Raw genomic sequence first — 17665 nt, 5'->3', positions numbered from 1 at the left:
ACCCAAAAGGCCTGGATTCCAATCCTGGTTTTACAACCCCTCAATTCAGAGAGTTCTGGGTGCCTTCGCCAGACCCACCCCAGCTGCAAAAAACGGCACGCAGCCTCTAGAGCACTGCCTGTAGTGAAGGATTTTAGCCTCTAGGGGGCCCCCTGTGCACAAGTCATCACCCCTGAGGCGGCTGGGTTGGATGTTGGTAGAGGAACCCCTGGAGGCCACAGGACCTTAACACCACCTAGAACAGAAGAGTTAGATCCGTGAAGAGGGCAGTTTCCACCACACGAGGATTCCCCACCACAGCAAGTGACCATGTCCAGGGAAGAACTGTGGGATTGGATATGGAGACTGGGGTCAAGTCCCCTTTCTGCCACATGCTCACTCACCACTGCCTCCCTAGCCCCCATTACTTCCTCTCATGAGCCTCCTTCTCCTCACCAGGGATCTGACCAAGTGATCCTCGGGCCACTCCAGCTCAGATAATGTAGGATTCCAAAAGGATTCCTGCCCCTCCTTTAAGCAGGAAGGGAGGGAAGCAGTCTTAATTCTTAAAATGTCCCGTATTTTCAATCCAGGGGTTGAGGGCGGTAGCACCCCCTGAAAGCAGAGGAGATCTGGGTTGGAATACTGTGAGTCAACTGGAGGCCTGTGAGGCAGGGCAGTCCCCACTCTCAAGTCTGGGTCATTGCCAGGGAGCACCCGGAGCGGCCAGGACGTGTGATCGATGGCCCCGTACGGTTTATCAAAGCCAGCTGGCGTCTTGTGCTCTCCCTCAGGCGTGACTACATGGGGGCGTGCAAACCTGTACGCAAACCCGCAGGCATGTGTGTGTACGCACACGCACGGGGGTATTTCTTAACAGCGGGCCAGCCTCTTGCGGACACGGACAGTGTGGTCTCTGGCTGTGGCCAGCTGGGGATGAAGAGCAGGTACGGGGCAGCCTGAAACCTGGCAGGGCCCTCTGACAACTGCTTTCCTTGTCTTTCAGCCCATGAGGCTCCCAGTCCCCACTGAGTGCCGCCCTGAAGGATGTCCCAGCTCTCCTCCACCCTGAAGCGCTACACAGAATCGGCCCGCTACACAGATGCCCCTTATGCCAAATCAGGCTATGGCACCTACACTCCCTCTTCCTATGGGGCCAACCTGGCTGCCTCCTTCCTGGAGAAGGAGAAGCTCGCCTTTAAGCCAGGCCCCCCAACCAGCTTCCTCACCCGTCCCCGTACCTACGGCCCCTCTTCCATCCTGGACTATGACAGGGGCCGCCCCCTGCTGAGACCCGACATCATCGGGGGTGGTAAGCGGGCAGAGAGCCAGACTCGAGGCACTGAGCGGCCTTCAGGGAGCGGACTCAGCGGGGGCAGTGGATTCCCTTATGGAGTGACCAACAACTCCCTCAGCTACCTGCCCGGGACTGCCCGGGACCAGGGTATAACCTTGACCCAGAAGAAGTCCAGCAGTCAATCAGACCTGGCCCGGGATTTCTCCAGCCTCCGGACCTCAGAGAGCTATCGGATAGACCCTGGGAACCTGGGCCGCAGCCCCATGCTGGCCCGCACGCGCAAGGAGCTGTGCGCCCTGCAGGGGCTCTATCAGGCAGCCAGCCGCTCGGAGTACCTGACAGACTACCTGGAGAACTATGGTCGAAAGGGCAGCGCCCCTCAGGTGCCCACCCAGGCCCCTTCCTCTCGAGTCCCTGAAGTCCTCAGCCCCACCTACCGACCCACTGGCCGTTACACTCTGTGGGAGAAGAGTAAGGGCCAGGCCCCTGGGTCCAGCCGCTCCAGCTCCCCAGGGCGAGACACCATGGTGAGTTTGCCCCGTGGGGACCCGTCGGTGGGCTGGGGAGGGAGCGAATGATGTAGAAGAGCCAGATTAAGGGAAGGACTCCCCATCTGACTGATTGAAGGCAGAGGTTTTCTTCCTAAACCTCATGACAGCTACTCCTGCAGCCCAAGCCAGAGACGTCATCTCGGCAGGTCTGGTACCCTTGTAGCTCGGTGCCTTGCTCAGGGACTTTCCCACTCGCCCTAGGACACCCATTGCAGGACGCATGCACTCAACGACGATCCAGCAGTACTCTCGGAAATGGTCAGCTACCCCCACATACACTGCAATTCTCACCCGCCACCTCGCCACCCAACATGCCAGTGTCCCCTGCAGGCCCTGCACCATCCTGGACTGAGTGCTGAGGCCCCCAAACCGCCAGTGTTCCTTGTGGTAAGAGAGGCCTCCCTGCTCTGCTTGCATCTCTCCTTTTGCTCAGCCTGGGGACGTGGCTTAACGTTGGCATAAGACATCAGGGGGAGCGCGGCTCCCCTCTGATTGACACTGGTCCTGACTCAGGACCAGGGTGTCTGGACGGCAGTGCTCATCCTGTATCTTGGGAGAAAACGGTGGAGAAATTTTTGTCTAGGGCGTGAGACAATCCCATACGTCTATATTCCTGTCCTGCCTAGGCTAGAATGAGGGAAGAGGAGGGCTGGCTTGCATCTAATCCCTGAACACACCTCTCTGGGTCACCTCTCTGCCTTTTCTTTAGTTATTAGCGTACCTGTAAAGTGGCCAGCTCGCAGAGGATGAGAAAGAAATCCCACCTCCAGATCTCTCCCCATGTGCCTAGCACCGCACAGAGCTCAGCTAACCTGCTGGATGTGTGGATGGGTGTTTGGGTGGGTGGGTGGGTAGGTGGATGGATGGATGGACGGACGGACAGATAGACAGATGGACAAGTAAATGGTCAGGAGAGCTGGGTGGGTTTCCTTCATCACCTTACGTACCAGTCCCCTACTTCTAGGACAGGTGCCTTTTGGAAATAATAGCTGTGCCACAGCAAGAAATAAATGCTGCTTAGTGGGCTTGTCCAGACAGATGGAGCAGGGGTGCAAAACAGGGGCAGAACTTTGGATCATAGACCGTTAAGCCTGTCATAACTAAAGGTCTTGAGAGGACAACTTTGATGAGACAGTCTTGGCCCTTATGGGCTGTCTGTGAAGTGCCATGGGAGACACAAAAGTTGGTGCCTCCCGGCACATTCAGAACCTGACAAGGCAGGAGTGGCTATGTTGGAGGGCTAGTGTGAAAGAGAAGTGAGGGGCAACAGCACTGGCCTGGGAGAAATACGAGCTCTCCGAGGGATGTGTGGCTGGACTGGAGCATGACTCCTTGGGCATGTCTGGGGTGGCTCATCTCAGGGGCAATCAGAAAGCAGCTCTCGATGGAGGGGCTTGGGCCCTAAAGGCCTCTGAGAGGTTCCTCCCTTTGCTCAGAAGAGAAGGGTTCTCTATGGTATGCAGTGCTCTTCCAAGTAAGGTCTGCAGACCACCTGCACCAGAATCACCTGCAGGGCTTAATAATTCAGGGGCCAGGCCCCCACCCAGAGCCCCTGAATCAAACTCCCTAGGGATATGCCTGGGACTCTGCCCTTTTTACAAGCACTCCGGGTAATCTGTCAGCAGCCTGAGGTCTGCAAACCTCCTCTCCACAGACTACACTGCAGACCCCCCCCCCCTCAGCCAGGTCTCCTCTACTGGGTGTCAAACTCTGTTGGGACTCTGCCTCCTTCCTACACCGGCACACCTCAAACCCCCCAGGAGTCTGCTGCCCTCCACCTCTCCCACAGGGGACACCTCAGCCCCTCCTCCACCTCCAGGGCCAGATGAAGGGAGTTTTGAGACTGCCCCGGGGCAAACTCAGCCCCCCTAACATCCCTCACTTCCCATCCAGAAACAATTCCCAGGACACTTAAGTAGCCAGTAACAGCCTACGATTGAGCTAGTGTCTCACCCTCAGCTCACACTCAAGAAGACACTACCAACGGGAAAGGCTCCTAATGGGTCATTGGTGTAAGGTCCGATTTAGCCTCACACCCCCTCCTCACCACTCTCAGCCTCACTTCCTGTTGCTGACTCCATCTCCTGAGGTGCGAACAGCCCTGCTCAGGGGGCCTGGACCACTTCTTTCTAAAAGCGGTGCAGTGTCTTTTCAGATCTCCAGTTGGGGATCTCGACTTCTCATTCATTCATTTATGGTGCTCAGCTTACTGACAGTGCAACCTCAGAGAAGTTCCTTAATGTCTGAACCTGAACCTCTATGAAACGAGTGTTCGTCGTTCCCACCTCATAGATCATTGTGAGAAATCAAAGGTTGCATGGCACCGAGTAGGCACGCAATAAATGTTAGTCCTCCTTGTACCCTTCTAGGTGCTTTGGGAGGCAAGACAGATGCAAGCCATGGTCCCTGCCCTCAGCGCATTCACAACTTGGGGAAATAAGTTCTTAGAACAGCTGTGATAGGAGGCAGCCCCAGGTGTTGTTAGGTGTCATAGGTGGTGGGAAAGGGAGGGGTCGTCTGAGGCTGGAAAGAACAGTTGCTTCTTTAACCTTAGACACCTCTCATCTGAGCTCTGTTTCCTCATCCATAAAAGGGATTGGTCATGCCTGCCCTGCCCACCTCACGGGGCGGGCGTGAGGCTCAAAGCAAACAGTGGATGTGAAGGAATCTGAAACCTATAAAATGCTATGGAAGAGCATGATAGGACAGGGGCACTTGACAGCTGAGTAGAATGGGGCGGGAGGGGACCACCCTTGGGAGGAACAAAGGTGAGGAAGTGGCAGGGCCCAGTGTGATGGGACTCCTCTGGGGTCCCCTGGGGCAGGCCTGACCCCGAGGGGCTCTCAGGGTAGCTGACTTGAACTAGCTGACATTCATAAAGGGAGGTCAAAAGCAGGCCCCCCACCAGGGTGTAGAAGAGTTCTAACCAGACTCATTTCCCTCATTAATAGTAACAGCCAACATGAACTTAGAATTTCACAGACTCAGCTGAGCACAAGTAAGGGACTGGTGGAAGGGATACATGAATCCTGAACGCCCCCCGCCCCCACCGTGCTTGCATAAGCACCAACAAAACACCAGTCCGCCAGGGTGCACCTCAGCCTAGGATAACAAGGGCTGCCCCAGGCTCCACCTTCTGTTTAAAATGCAGACAGATTGGAGGGGAGGGACATGATAGCTCAAAACTGGCAAAAAGAAAAAAAAAAAAAAAAAAAAAAGCTCTCACTACCACCCCCACCCATTGCCTGTGGGGACTCCAAGCCAGGCCAGGTGGGTTGGCCCTGCAGAAAGCCAGGAGCCCAAGCACCCAACCAGTTAAAGCCCCCTCCGCCCCACCTCTCCTGTTCCCTGGGCCTATGGAAGGACAAGCTGTTCCCACTGAGCCCTGCCAGGGCTGCGCTTTAACCCCTCCAATCCATCCTAATCCTCCCCCGCCCCACCCCTCCAACTGCTCCCTGGCATTCTGCCTGCCAGCCTCAGCCCTGCCTTCACCCCGCCCTGCCCAGGCCACCCTCTCCTCTAAGAAAACTACGGTTGGCCCAGGGCCCTCCAGAGCGCAGTCATCATGCCAAGTACCTGCCGCTCAGATACAGAGCCAGGGAGTGAGGCTCAGAGCCTGCCCCACCTATTCTCCCCATGCAGCCTCTTCCAGACCCTTGCCCTCTGCTCTGAAACCTGTTGCTAGGAGCAAAAGGTCCAGGAACCTAGACTACCTGGGTCCTCTTTGTCACCGGGGCTGCTGACTCATCTCCCAAAGACTTGGGTTCCCAGCTGTTCAGTGACAGAGAGATTATATAAGCAGAGGTCATGTGATTTTTCTCTTGGGTGGGACTTTGAACTTGACTGCTGCCATGCAGTGAGCAGGGGTTACTCCAAAGAGAACAAGTTGAAGACAGCAGGGACTGCCCTAGAAGTCCTGGATGAGAAGCGGAGAAGTGTGACCTTCCTCTCTCCTCCCCTGCCTTCTCCCTCTGTTTACTCAGCCACGCTGAACTGCATCCCCACTGTCTCGTTTGTCCAGCTTAGCAGCCCAAGACCCTGGAGCTGCCCTCACCCACTCAGCCACCCTGAGGAAGCTGAACTTCCTAAGGGCTTGAATCTGTGTTGACAGCATGGGAAGGTCACTCAGAGGAGACCTTAAGCAGGAGGATCCCTTGGCCAGGACCAGTGCTAACTGCTGAGAAAGAAAGGAGAGTCAGTTTGGGGTTTGCGTTTAGAGTCAGCAAGGTACTGACCATCTCCATTCCTGGAACACTGGCTATGGACTGTCAGCTGGCTGGTGGCCCCAGTGCTGCCTTACCCAGGTTCAATTTCTCAATCAGGGCCCAGCATCATCCTCCCCGCCTCCTCCTCCACCCCCACTCCCGGACGCCTTCATGAGTTCATGTGGTGCTGGGGTGGGGCTCAGCAATGTAGAAGTTAATCCAAGCCTGGCAAAATGTTCCGTGCCCATGGGGGAGCCGCTCCACTGACCATCAGCTATAGAAATGAACATCATGTTCAGGGCCCAGAGCTGCACACGTGGCCCCCTGCACCCTGTCACCTCAATGGATACGTAAAACTGGAACCCACACAGAAATATAAGCAAGAGAGGGAAATGTGTGGGCCTCTGGAATCCAGCTGGTTCAGGCCAGATTGCCCAGGGGCTCAAAGGAGTACAGAGCTTTTGGCCTCCTGGGGTCTGAGTGATTCAGGCAAGCAGAGCACCCTCCTTCCCCAGGGGCATTTGTGGGCTGAAAGTCCAACCCCCACGAAGGACTCTGAGCCCCTACCGGTTCAATCAGTCAGGCCACCAGTCTCTCCATTTGTGACAGTAATGAAGGTGCTTGCTTTGCGGGGAGCAGGCCTGCTTCAGTGTTTCCAAACCCTGAGCCCCTAAGATCTGAGGAAGCAGGATACTCTCAGTCCTGCCCTCACAGAGGTAACCCTGACTCTAATTTATTTATACTCCATCCATGCCAAAAAAGATTTGAGGTGAAGAACATTTCTTAACCTACAGGGAAGACAGGCCAAGCACAGGCTTCTGAGAAATGGCAGTCTCCAGCTGCCGGAATGAGCCCCGTTCAGGAGGCAGAGAGTAATGCAGCCAGAGCCAGATTCGGATCCCAGATTGCCCATCCCACTTCAAGAAATGGCACTGAGGAGAAAGCATGTCATGGGGGGGTTGGCCAGTTGAGAAATGAGCCACAGTTCTTTGCTGGTTGTGTCCTGCAGCAGTCAGACCTGCCCGACAAGACCGGACCCTGTGTGAATTCTTTCCCCTCACCCCAGCCTTCTCAAAGAGCTCCCATCCAGGTAGCTTTCCCCTTCTGGGCCCTTAACCTTCTACATCCCAGGAAAGAGGGAGAAAATGTGCTAACAGAATCCCGGGGGTAGTACTCACATCATTGGACTAAGTCATGGGGCGAGAAGCCAAATGTTCCCGTGGGTAAGCACCTGTTAGACAGCACTTACCACAGCATGCTTATTCAACATGCAAATCCAGACTCACCCCACCCTGTGAGGCTCAGTGGGACTTCCAGGATACCCAAGAATCCTGGCCCCCACTTTACAGATGAGATCAACACCATTTATTAAGCACCCACTAAGAGCACCCACAGTCCTGCCCCTGAGGGAGTTTCATTGTGATGGCACAATCAACACACACTCGAAGACCATTTACAGAAGCTTTGGAGACACTTATAAATCAAAGATAAACATATTAAGATAAATTAGTACTATGTAAACCGAACACCAATAGACAGAGGGTATGCAGTAATGGGGCGTTCTGAGCTGGGTGGAACTCTTTGGAGAGGGCTTTGTGGAAAACACAAGTTTTGAGCAGAATTTACAAGCAGGTAATTGGCAGAGAGCAGGAAGGACATTCCAGAGTCTCCTGGTAGTTGTTAAAAGCATAGGTTTTGCCGTAAGGCAGGCTGGGGTTCAAAGCCCCACACTGTCATTTATTAGCTTTGTGGTTCTGGCACGTCATTTGACCTCTCAGGACTTAAGGCCCTTCATCCAGAAAATAGAGGCAATAGTTCCTACGGCGTTGTGTTAATTATGTAAGTTAACTAGGATAACATATATAAAGCACTTAGCCAGTGCCTGGCATTTAATAAGTACTTAATCCGTGGCAGTTTTGCTCTTGAAGTGAGAGAAGGCAAGTGCCGAAGCAGAGAACTAAGAGCAGGTTGGTTAGCAGCAGGGATCAGAGACGAGGGAGGGCGGTGATGCTGGAAGGAGCCTGTGGACGGACAGCCTCGCAGAGCTAGCTCAGCTTCTGGACTGGAGGCAAGAGTCCGGTGCTCTAGGTGTTTGGGGGCAGAAGCGTGCTGTGATCCAATGGAAGAATTGTTGCAGACTGTGTGGGACTTGCTGGAAAGAGTGCACCTAGAGAGAGGGAAGCATGGAGGAAAAGGCCGTGGCAGTGTGTCCAGTGTTGGTCACCGAGTGAAGACAGTGGATGTGGAGCTCACCACCCTAACACTGGTGCCCTCACTCACCATCAGGTGAAATGCCCTGTGGCTCCTGCCTCATGCCCACTCCATACATGTGTCCCGGGCACATTCCCCATGTGGCTGTGGTCGTGTGTGCGGTGCGCGTGTACATGTGGGGATGAGCACGCCAAGAGGCACAGAAGGAGGCCACAGATGAGTAACAGCACACACTGCTGCTTCTCGGAGTATTTTTAAACGCTAAAAATACTGGCTAAAAATAGCCAGCAGGCTCCAAACAAGATACTTTCTCTAGGCAGATTCCGTGTGGGTCCCTGATAGGTGGGGAGGTGGGGGGTGGAGCATCGAAATAAAACGCAGAGGCCTCTGTTCTTCAAGCCTTGGCGCCCTTAGGGTCAGAGCAGTACACTCACCACCCCACCCACCTGGGCTGAGCACCTGCTTCCTCAACGTGGTGGTTCTTTCTTCCCACCTCCCAAAACAAATCAAAATTTGAGATTCGGTGAGAGATGCAGTTGGGTAACTGGACAGAAGAAGCCAGAAAATGTTCTTCCCTGGGGCCAAATGGGACAGTGACCTATTGCACTTTATAAAATAGGAGCAGTGCCTCTCTTGATAATGGGCCAGGTGGGACTGGGGCGGGGTTGGGGGGTAAAAAAGTTCAGCGCCGACGCGGCGGAAATCCATCCTCCTAACCGGGAGCCCTTCGACCCTCGCGGTTTGTATGCGTGTTGGGCTCCACGAAGGCCTGAGTACCCCCAGCCCCGAACGCCTTGCAAAAGTTTGTGCATAAGTGCATCCCCCCGCCCCCAGGAGAGAACGGCGCTTTCACGGGGTTCGCCAAAGGCTCCGCGGCCCCCAGAAGTCAGGAACTGTGAACCGCCTTGGGGGGAAGCTCACCGGGCTGACACGGTCCTGTGGGGTCGTGTCCTCCAGAGCCCCGACCCCGAGGCCGGCGCGGGAGCCCGTTCAGCCCTTCCCCGGGACGGGGGTTCTAGGCGGCCCGTGGGGTCGGCGGGCTGGGGGCGGGCCGGGCCGGGGGCCGAGCCGCGGGAGGCGCGGGGGCGAGCGGGGCCGGGGCCGCGCTAGGGGCCGCGTGCCGGCGCCGGGGGCGGGGCTGGAGCCCCGGCCCCGCCCCCGGCGCTGACGTCGTGGGGCCCGAGGCGCCGGCGGGGCCGCCAGTCTGCCGGAGCGCGAGAGAGCCGGTGTCGGGGCGGTTGGCGGCGAGCGCCTGGGAGGTTGAGGCGAAGGAGCGCGCGGTCGGTCGGCCGGCCGGAGCGGTTACCGCCGGGCGCCGCAGACGGTGTCCTGTGGCGGCCTCGCCGGCCTTGGCGTCCGGGCCGCGGCACCGCGCGGTCCTCCCCCGCGCCCCCTTTGCCAACGTTAGGCGTGGGGCCGAGCCCGCCGCCTGCCCCCCAGCATGCGCACCTCGTACACCGTGACCCTGCCCGAGGACCCCCCCGCCGCCCCCTTTCCCGCCCTCGCCAAGGAGCTGCGGCCGCGCTCCCCGCTCTCCCCCTCCCTGCTGCTCTCCACCTTCGTGGGGCTCCTGCTCAACAAAGCCAAGGTACGCGGGGCCCCCTTTCCGGGACCCCCACGCCGAGGGCCTAGGGTTCCGCCGCCTCCCCGGGACGCCCACCCCCCCGCCCCCATCTGCCGCGCGCGCCCCCGGCCTGGGGGACCGATTCTTCCCAGCCCCCGCCCCTCCTTTCCCAGTTTCTCCCGGCAAGGAATGCCCCCTCCCCAGGTGATCTCAGGCTTACTCGCGGCCCCCTCCCCTTGTTGAGGTCCCAGGTCGAGACCCCGGCACCAGGTGGCCCCTGGGCTCTTAATTCCTGGCACCTCTCAGGACAGGTGCGGGAAAGCGTAACCTTGACTGGCTCTCGCTGTGTGAGGGAACCGGCGGCACGCTGGACTCTGCGCGTGTGACTCCTCCAAGACCAAAACCCGGCAAGAAAGGCTGGTGGGAAAGGAGCCGCCTCCCCCTCACTGATCCCAAAGGGCGCTCTCCCAAAGGGTTGGTAACGGGGGGTCCTTTGACCCCCGCGAAGGGCAGAGGAGTCGCAGACAGGTGAAAGAGGGCAACTTCCCTTTTCTTCTCGGCCGTCCCCAGTTCTGCTCAGTGGGCACTGGGTCCCTCAGATGAAGTAGCCACCACCCGCCCCCGGGGTAATGCTGGGGCTAGAAGCTGGGCACTGCCCCCTTGGGGAAGGGAGAAGGGGCCAGAGCTTGACAGATCTTATGTAACAGGCACCAGCTCCACGAGTTGGCAGTGCGTGCCCTGCCCCGTGCCAGGGCCACACCAGGCTCCTTGGCTGCAGCCAGGACTCATGGCTGACACTCGTGGCACAGGTGAAGTAAGCAGGAAAGCCCTTTAGCGGGGTCTTGAGTGTGAAGACACAAACCTCCATCAGCCTTGCTTATGTGACCCATAAGCCTGTGCTTCTGTATCCCCAGATGTTTCCGCCCCATTAACCCAGAGCGGGCTCTTGCTGAGCCCCCTGCCCCTTCGCGGAAGGTGAACGCTGCCTGTTTACTAACTGCGGAGGTGGCGTCTACTTTTCAGAACTGCGGTTGCTACTAAGTCAAGCTTAGGTTGGCTGATGGCTCATTTCGAGGAAGTTCTTGATCCAGACTTTCTCAGGTCTTGGCATATGAGCTCCACATTAGCAGCTGGAATCCTTTCCTTGTCTCCCGCTGGGTGAGAGGCTCTCGCTGGGTGGGGGGTCTCCCGGTCCAGCCTCTCCCTGTCAGCCCTGAGGTAGGATTGTTTTCCCCATAAGAAAGGTCACTCCTAGGACATTTTGTTCTCTCTGGAATGGAAAGTGCTGACTTTCCCCGGAGCTCCTGATTTCCTATTCATGGCAGAAGAATATCTGGCTGGGCACAGAACAGCCCTGCTCTCCCCTCCACTCCCACCCCCAGACTCCTGTTATCCAACGGCCTTCTACACAGAGCGCTTAGAAATTGGCAAGTAGTTTTGCACTCAGGAAATTTTAGACAGAGGCACGACCCACCCCCCACCCCCTACGAAAAGGAAAACTAACAGAGGGTCTAGCGAAACCTTAAAGGAGCCTTTCCCATGTCTGCACCAGCTAGGCCATTAGTAGGGTTAGATCAAGAACCGTAACCACAGGTGATGATGTGTTCTTGACCCTCCCTGTGCTGGGTCAGAGTTAAAAGTGTCAAGGCCACAGAAGTGCCTCCAGTTTTCCATTGCCCCTCCCCCATTAGTACTGAGTGACTACTGTCTCCGCTGAGGGCCCACCTTGATGGACCTTGACATGATCACCAGTGGTAGAATGTTTTGCTTCTACAGCTCCTTTAGACAGGTGTCGTCTGAGGCACAGGGGGTAAGAACTAACAAAGCGCTGCCAAAAATAGGAGTAAGAGTGGCTGTTGGGGGAGGGAAGAGTGGGTATCCTTTTGTGGACGGGCTTTAACGTTTAGTTCCAAATGGGCAGCGGGGAGTCCTTCCCCGGGCTTCCCTGAAAATACTGATAAGGTCTTTGTCCAGGGAATTATCTCTGTTGTGGCCCTCATACTGGAACATCAGGGTTTAGACTGTCAGGTAAGATTTAAATTTGTGTTTGGGGCCATATACTTCCAGTGCTGGCTGAGTTCGAGGATGCTTCTGCCCACCTGCTGCCAATAAGCTTTCCTCTCTAACTGCAGGTGGAAACCAGGTCTCTCTTCTGAGTATATTTCCTTCCCTGTTAGTGTTAGACCTGGTAACTAGGAAGGAGGGATCCACTTCCTTGTGGGATCAGCAGGGCAGTTCCTGAGAAAAGCCCTCCTTCAGCCTGCCTCTCCCCACCCCACCCCCTTGAGCTGACAACCTCATGGGCTTTGAGCTGCTGACAGCCTCAGAGGCTGTCAGCACACAGCATGAGTAATTTTAGCTGAGTTATTTCAGGCTCCTGTTCTGATCAGGGTTGAGCTGGCCCCACGCATGCCCCAGTCAGTGTTGCTCCAGAGTTGCCGGCTCCCGCGTCCCCTCCCGGAGAGAGGGGGTGGCAGGCTCATCTGCGCACTGTGTCTTTAACCCTTTGAGCCCAAATGTTTTCTGACTCCTTGGAGGTAGGGCCGGAATTAGCCAAGAGAGCTGGACAAACAATACTCACAGTCCTGGGCCTAGCAGCTGCCTCGCTCCAACCCCCTCACCGGCCTCCACAACAAGGACAAGAACCAGAGTGGCACCTTCAGCCAGGTGCTTACCTCTGTGTGGCACAGTCTGCCGTCAGAAGTGTTCCCAGCCAGTGACCAGTCAGGATGCTGAAACCTGAGCCAGGCAGGGAGGACTGTCCCAGGCTGTAATCAGCCTTTAGGAGCTGAGCTCAGCTGGAAGGAATCCCACCTGTCTCCCAGCAATTCAGGATGGCAGGCCAACTTCGGTTTTCCCCAGCTGAAGATCTGACTCGCTTCAGATGTTTTGTCATTGAGCATTTCAAGACCTCCTTGAAGTGCCTGTTATGACAGCTGCTTCATGTTTTGGACATCTACGGGCAGAAAAGTGGGTCATTGGAGATAATGCCTGGATTTGGGACCTGGAGTTCCTTGTAGCCGGAATCAAATACACATGTTCCTAGTCTCTCATTCTAATCTCCAGCCTCCAGTGTGGCAGAGAATGAAGAGTAATATAGAGATGGGGGGGGGGGGGAGGGAGACACATCTCAACAAAAGAAAGCCCTGAAGAATATTTTTGCTGTTTGTTGAAAATGACAGGCATCCTTCAACCCTCTTTCTTACCACGTACATAGTCTAAAGTTGAAGAGAGAATAATGTGTGTGCCTGATGCTCATGGCTCCGACTGGCAGAAAAGTGCCTGGGAGAGCCTACCCCAGGCCCAGCCTCTCTGCCTTCAGTCTCATACGCCATGTGTTCTTTGCTTACAGAATTCTAAGAGCGCCCAGGGTCTGGCTGGTCTTCGAAACCTTGGGAACACGGTGAGCTCTTCCCAGCCCACTTCTTTCCTGAGGCCACCCCCTCCTGTCCCACCTGGGACCACCTAACCAGAGTTCCCTCCCAGCTCCTGCTGACTCCCCATCCTCTAGGCTCGTTGAAATGTGCCCTTGTGGCCGGGGCTTTGCCTCACTCTTCGCCCCGAGCAGGAAGCACTGCTAAAGGGGAGTTGCCCTCTTCACCGTCAGCTACATTCCTGGATCCTTCTCCTGAAGGACATCCATCACTTCCCACCCACTTCCGCCCAGCTCACCCACACCCGTTTGTACGTCTCTACGGTAAATAACCAGTTACACCACCTCTGCCGGCAGTGGGAATCTGCCTCACTTGCGAAAAGAGGAACTTGAGGCTGTGGGAGGGTTCGCTTCTGGAGTAGATGAACCAGAGGGCCTTTGGTACTGCGTGAGTAGACACGCATGACAGGGGCCTCTCTCCGCTGATGGTCTGATGATCTCTTGCAGTGCTTCATGAACTCCATTCTGCAGTGTCTGAGCAACACCCGGGAGCTGAGGGATTACTGCCTCCAGAGGCTCTACATGCGGGATCTCAGCCACGGCAGCAGTGTCCACACAGCCCTCATGGAAGGTGAGGAGCCCATCCGCGGACACTTTCTCCGTTCCACTACCACACTCCAGTAGATGTGTTTTCTACGTATCCGTCCTGTTTTTCTTCCTTTAGCTGCTTTTTGGTGGGATTCTAGTTGGAGTTTCTTCCAGAAAATGCCTCACCTGCCCTCCCTCCGTGCCCCCTCTCTACCCTCTCCTTCCTGTAGAGTTTGCAAAACTAATCCAGACCATATGGACTTCATCCCCCAATGATGTGGTGAGCCCATCTGAGTTCAAGACCCAGATCCAGAGATACGCCCCGCGCTTCGTTGGCTATAAGTAAGAGCCTTGCAGACATGTCCTCTCCGGGGTGGGAGTCGGCCACAGCAGGTCGGTTCTTACAATGAGAGGTGTTGCTCACTCTCTTTTCTTTGGACTCAGTCAGCAAGATGCTCAGGAGTTTCTGCGCTTTCTTCTGGATGGGCTCCACAACGAGGTGAACCGGGTAACAGTGAGGCCTAAGTCCAACCCTGAGAACCTCGATCATCTTCCGTAAGTAAGAGGAGAATGCCATAGGAAAGAAACCCTTCGTGAACTTGTGATCTTTTGCTGACTACTTTGGGGTTAATAATTTGGAGAGAATTCTTAATATTAAGGATTTAGATCGATAGATCCTTAAACTTCTCGTGAGCTCTGACCCAGTCGTCTCCCTCTCTCTGGTTCCTAGTGATGATGAGAAAGGGCGACAGATGTGGAGGAAGTATCTAGAACGTGAAGACAGTCGGATTGGGGGTAAGTGCGTGAATGAGAGGAATGCCTGCTCTCCCCCTTAACTGCTTTTGCCTGAGTAGAGAATGAGCATGAAAAGCCCTAAGAATCACCCTCCCAGGGAACCCTCTTTCTGCCCAGTGGCCCACGGACAGAGTCAGGAGCGCTGAGAAGGGACGCAGCCCAGAGAAGACGTGTGCTCCTTCTCCGGGTTTAAGCTTCGCTGTCCCATCTCTTCTGCAGATCTTTTTGTTGGGCAGCTAAAGAGCTCCCTGACGTGCACTGACTGTGGTTACTGCTCTACAGTCTTTGATCCTTTCTGGGACCTCTCCCTGCCCATCGCTAAGGTATGTGCCCCTGTTGCCCCACATTGGAAACTCCCACTCTTATCTTTTCACGTCATCGACCTGTGACTTTTTGTCTCTCCCAGCGAGGTTATCCTGAGGTAACTTTAATGGACTGCATGAGGCTCTTCACCAAAGAGGATGTGCTTGATGGCGATGAAAAGCCAGTAAGTCCCCCTTCCATGAGAGCAAGAGCACGCATACAAGAGACCTCTCTGGGAAAGACCTGTCACCGGCAGATCGAGCCCAGGAGTTGCGGGACGCGGCCTGTTAACTTCTCTCTCAAGTCCTCTGTAGCTCTGTTTGTCGTGTCTTTCAGACATGCTGTCGCTGCCGAGCCAGAAAACGATGTATAAAGAAGTTCTCCATCCAGAGGTTCCCAAAGATCTTGGTGCTCCGTATCCTTAAACATCCCCCTTGGCAGGGCCTTGCCTTCAAAGAGTGACTGGGGGCCTAAGTGAGGGCGAACGGAGTAGGAAAAAAGGAAACTTGGTAGACTTTCCTTTCCCTGTTTGCTCTAATGCTTCTGAGAAGCGCATCGCCCTCTTAGGACCCAGTCTCCTTTACTGTGACTACTCTTGCCACCCTGTCTGTCCTTGACTCACATCAACACCAGATCTGAAGCGGTTCTCAGAATCCAGGATACGAACCAGCAAGCTCACAACATTTGTGAATTTCCCACTAAGAGACCTGGACTTCAGAGAATTTGCCTCAGAAAACACCAGTGAGTATTCTGAGCTGGAAGGGCAGAAACAAGGTACAGGTGCCTAAAATCCAGATGGGAGGCCAAGAGGTAGAAGGAAGCTGCTGAAGAGTGAGTTATGAAAATCAGGAATAGAGGCCAGGTGGGAGAGGAATGCCCTGGGGGCCTGAAACCTCGTATTTCCTCCTCAGACCACGCTGTTTACAACCTGTACGCTGTGTCCAATCACTCTGGAACCACCATGGGCGGCCATTATACAGCCTATTGCCGGAGTCCAGTGACAGGCGAATGGCACACTTTCAATGACTCCAGGTGAGACGGAGGTCTCAGGGTTCCTGGCTGTCAGACACCTGTACCTCACCCATCTGTGTGGCTTCCACTTGACTGCAAAAGGTCAGAGCCAAAAGGCCGTGTGATATATACGAGTCCGCTGCCCATTTGCAGAGTTTCTAGAAGACGAGAGAGGTTGGCTTTGGGGGCACAGGGAGAGAAGCAGTGGGCCCTCACGACTCCCTCAGCCACTCAGTTTGTGTCCGGTGGCCCACTCAACAGGGCCCTGACTTTTCCCTGCTCTCTCCACAGCGTCACACCCATGTCTTCCAGCCAAGTGCGCACCAGCGACGCCTATTTGCTCTTCTACGAATTGGCCAGTCCACCCTCCCGCATGTAGCAGCAAGGAGCTACATCCCTGTCTCCCTTTCCTGTGGTGGCCCCACACCCTAATTTTTTTTTTTTTAAAGACAAAAAAAAAAAAAAATCCTGACAAATACGAGAAAAATAAAGTAAACTAAAGCTGCCGAGCAGGAGTTGCTGCAGCCTGGTCAGGGTCTGGAGCGTGGAGCCAGGAGCCCCCTGAGCCATACGCGGCACGAAGATCGACAGGACACAGAGCCCGGAGCCAGCACAGTGTCCCCTCGGCTTCTCTTGTTTGCGTTTTTAAGCTTGTGGTTTTTTCCTGTGTGTAATAAACAACAGCGGTCTGTGGGGAGAAGATCTCGTCCTCTTGGTGCCCTTCCAGCCCCCGTTCCTCCCGAGAAGACAGCGCCCTCTGGAGCCTGCTGGGAGGATCGCCACCTGGGAGCCCCGGCGCCGGAGCCTGGCACCTGTCTTCGCCTGGACCCTGCTCACCAGTCCAGAAGCAAGAAAAACACCCATGAGCCAAGAGCCCTCTTAACGCTGCTATCTCCAGGGAGACAGACAAGGGGATGACTTTTAAAAAAGCTGATTTTGGTTTTTAAAAGCCCAACTTTTTTTTTTTTTTTTTTTTTTTTTTTTTAATTACAATAACTAAAGCTTTCAGACTGGAGATGCTCTCCTTCACACTTCTTCACAGCTGGGACGTTATGCTGGTCATTTTTTTTTTTTTTTTTTTTTTTTAGTTCTTCAAATACAGCTTTTCTAATGCTAGCCCCCAGTGGTGCTAGGTGGGCGTCGGCCAGGCCCTAAGTACAGCCACAGTAGACCCGGGATCTAACAAGTTTTTGTTTTTGTTTTTGTTTTAATGTTTTGGATGGAATCTAGTTGCCTCCAAGAATTGTGCCTTATAGCATTTGGGGACCAGGGGGTAACTGCCCCTCCCTGAAATATCCCTCAGCCTCTTCCCTTTTCCCCAGTGCCGTGTTCAAACCCGCTGGGGGAGATGGGGGTCGTGCCCGTAGCCCCTGGCTTGTTTTACATCGCAGTGAGGTGAAGAGGAGAGTAGGTGGAAGGAGATTTCTTACGGTAGTGTATAAAGTTTTTCCTGCCCACTTCCTCTAAGCCACCCCTGGTCTACTCCCCAGCTGTTTGAAGGATAGCACAAGCCCCTTATCCCTAGAACTTCTCTCACCTTTAATTTATTCCCTCTTAATGTGCTTCTTCTTCCTGACCTTCATGCCCCCACCCCTTCTCAGAGCCTCCTAGACATAGGCCCTTTGGACCGAGTTTCTCAGGGATGCCCATGCCACCCCTCAGCCCCTCTTGGCATCGGTCGTCAGTCCCACCCCAGGAGCTGGAGCCTGGGTGTCTGGGGACATCTTGCCTCAGCCGTATGATTCTTTTCCCACGGGCGTGATTTTGCCCTGAGTAGTTCTGGACAAA

General features: G+C 55.1%; 1 protein-coding gene across 3 annotated transcripts; it reads left to right on the top strand.

Moving 5' to 3' along the window:
- The first annotated feature begins 1026 nt into the window (after nucleotides 1-1026).
- On the top strand, nucleotides 1027-16824 carry USP2 (ubiquitin specific peptidase 2). Of its 3 annotated transcripts, XM_047071171.1 has the most exons (13): nucleotides 1027-1803; nucleotides 2029-2214; nucleotides 13160-13210; nucleotides 13688-13811; nucleotides 13999-14110; nucleotides 14213-14323; nucleotides 14499-14563; nucleotides 14783-14886; nucleotides 14970-15050; nucleotides 15203-15281; nucleotides 15500-15607; nucleotides 15778-15898; nucleotides 16169-16824. In XM_047071171.1, exons 1-13 carry the CDS (start codon nucleotides 1027-1029, stop codon nucleotides 16254-16256), a joined length of 2007 nt encoding a protein of 668 aa, XP_046927127.1. In that variant the 3' UTR covers nucleotides 16257-16824. The 3 variants fall into 3 exon arrangements, with proteins under 3 accessions (XP_046927127.1, XP_046927128.1, XP_046927129.1); XM_047071172.1 differs by lacking the exon at nucleotides 2029-2214; XM_047071173.1 differs by lacking the exons at nucleotides 1027-1803; nucleotides 2029-2214 and adding an exon at nucleotides 9621-9831.
- The last annotated feature ends 841 nt before the right edge of the window (nucleotides 16825-17665 follow it).

The sequence above is a fragment of the Lynx rufus genome, unplaced genomic scaffold, assembly GCF_022079265.1.
Source record: "Lynx rufus isolate CCGP_SWC_20201006 ecotype Redwood Valley unplaced genomic scaffold, mLynRuf1.p SCAF_9, whole genome shotgun sequence".
NCBI lineage: Eukaryota > Metazoa > Chordata > Mammalia > Carnivora > Felidae > Lynx > Lynx rufus.
Note: the sequence above shows the minus strand (reverse complement) of the source record. Positions and strands in the feature narration are given on the sequence as shown.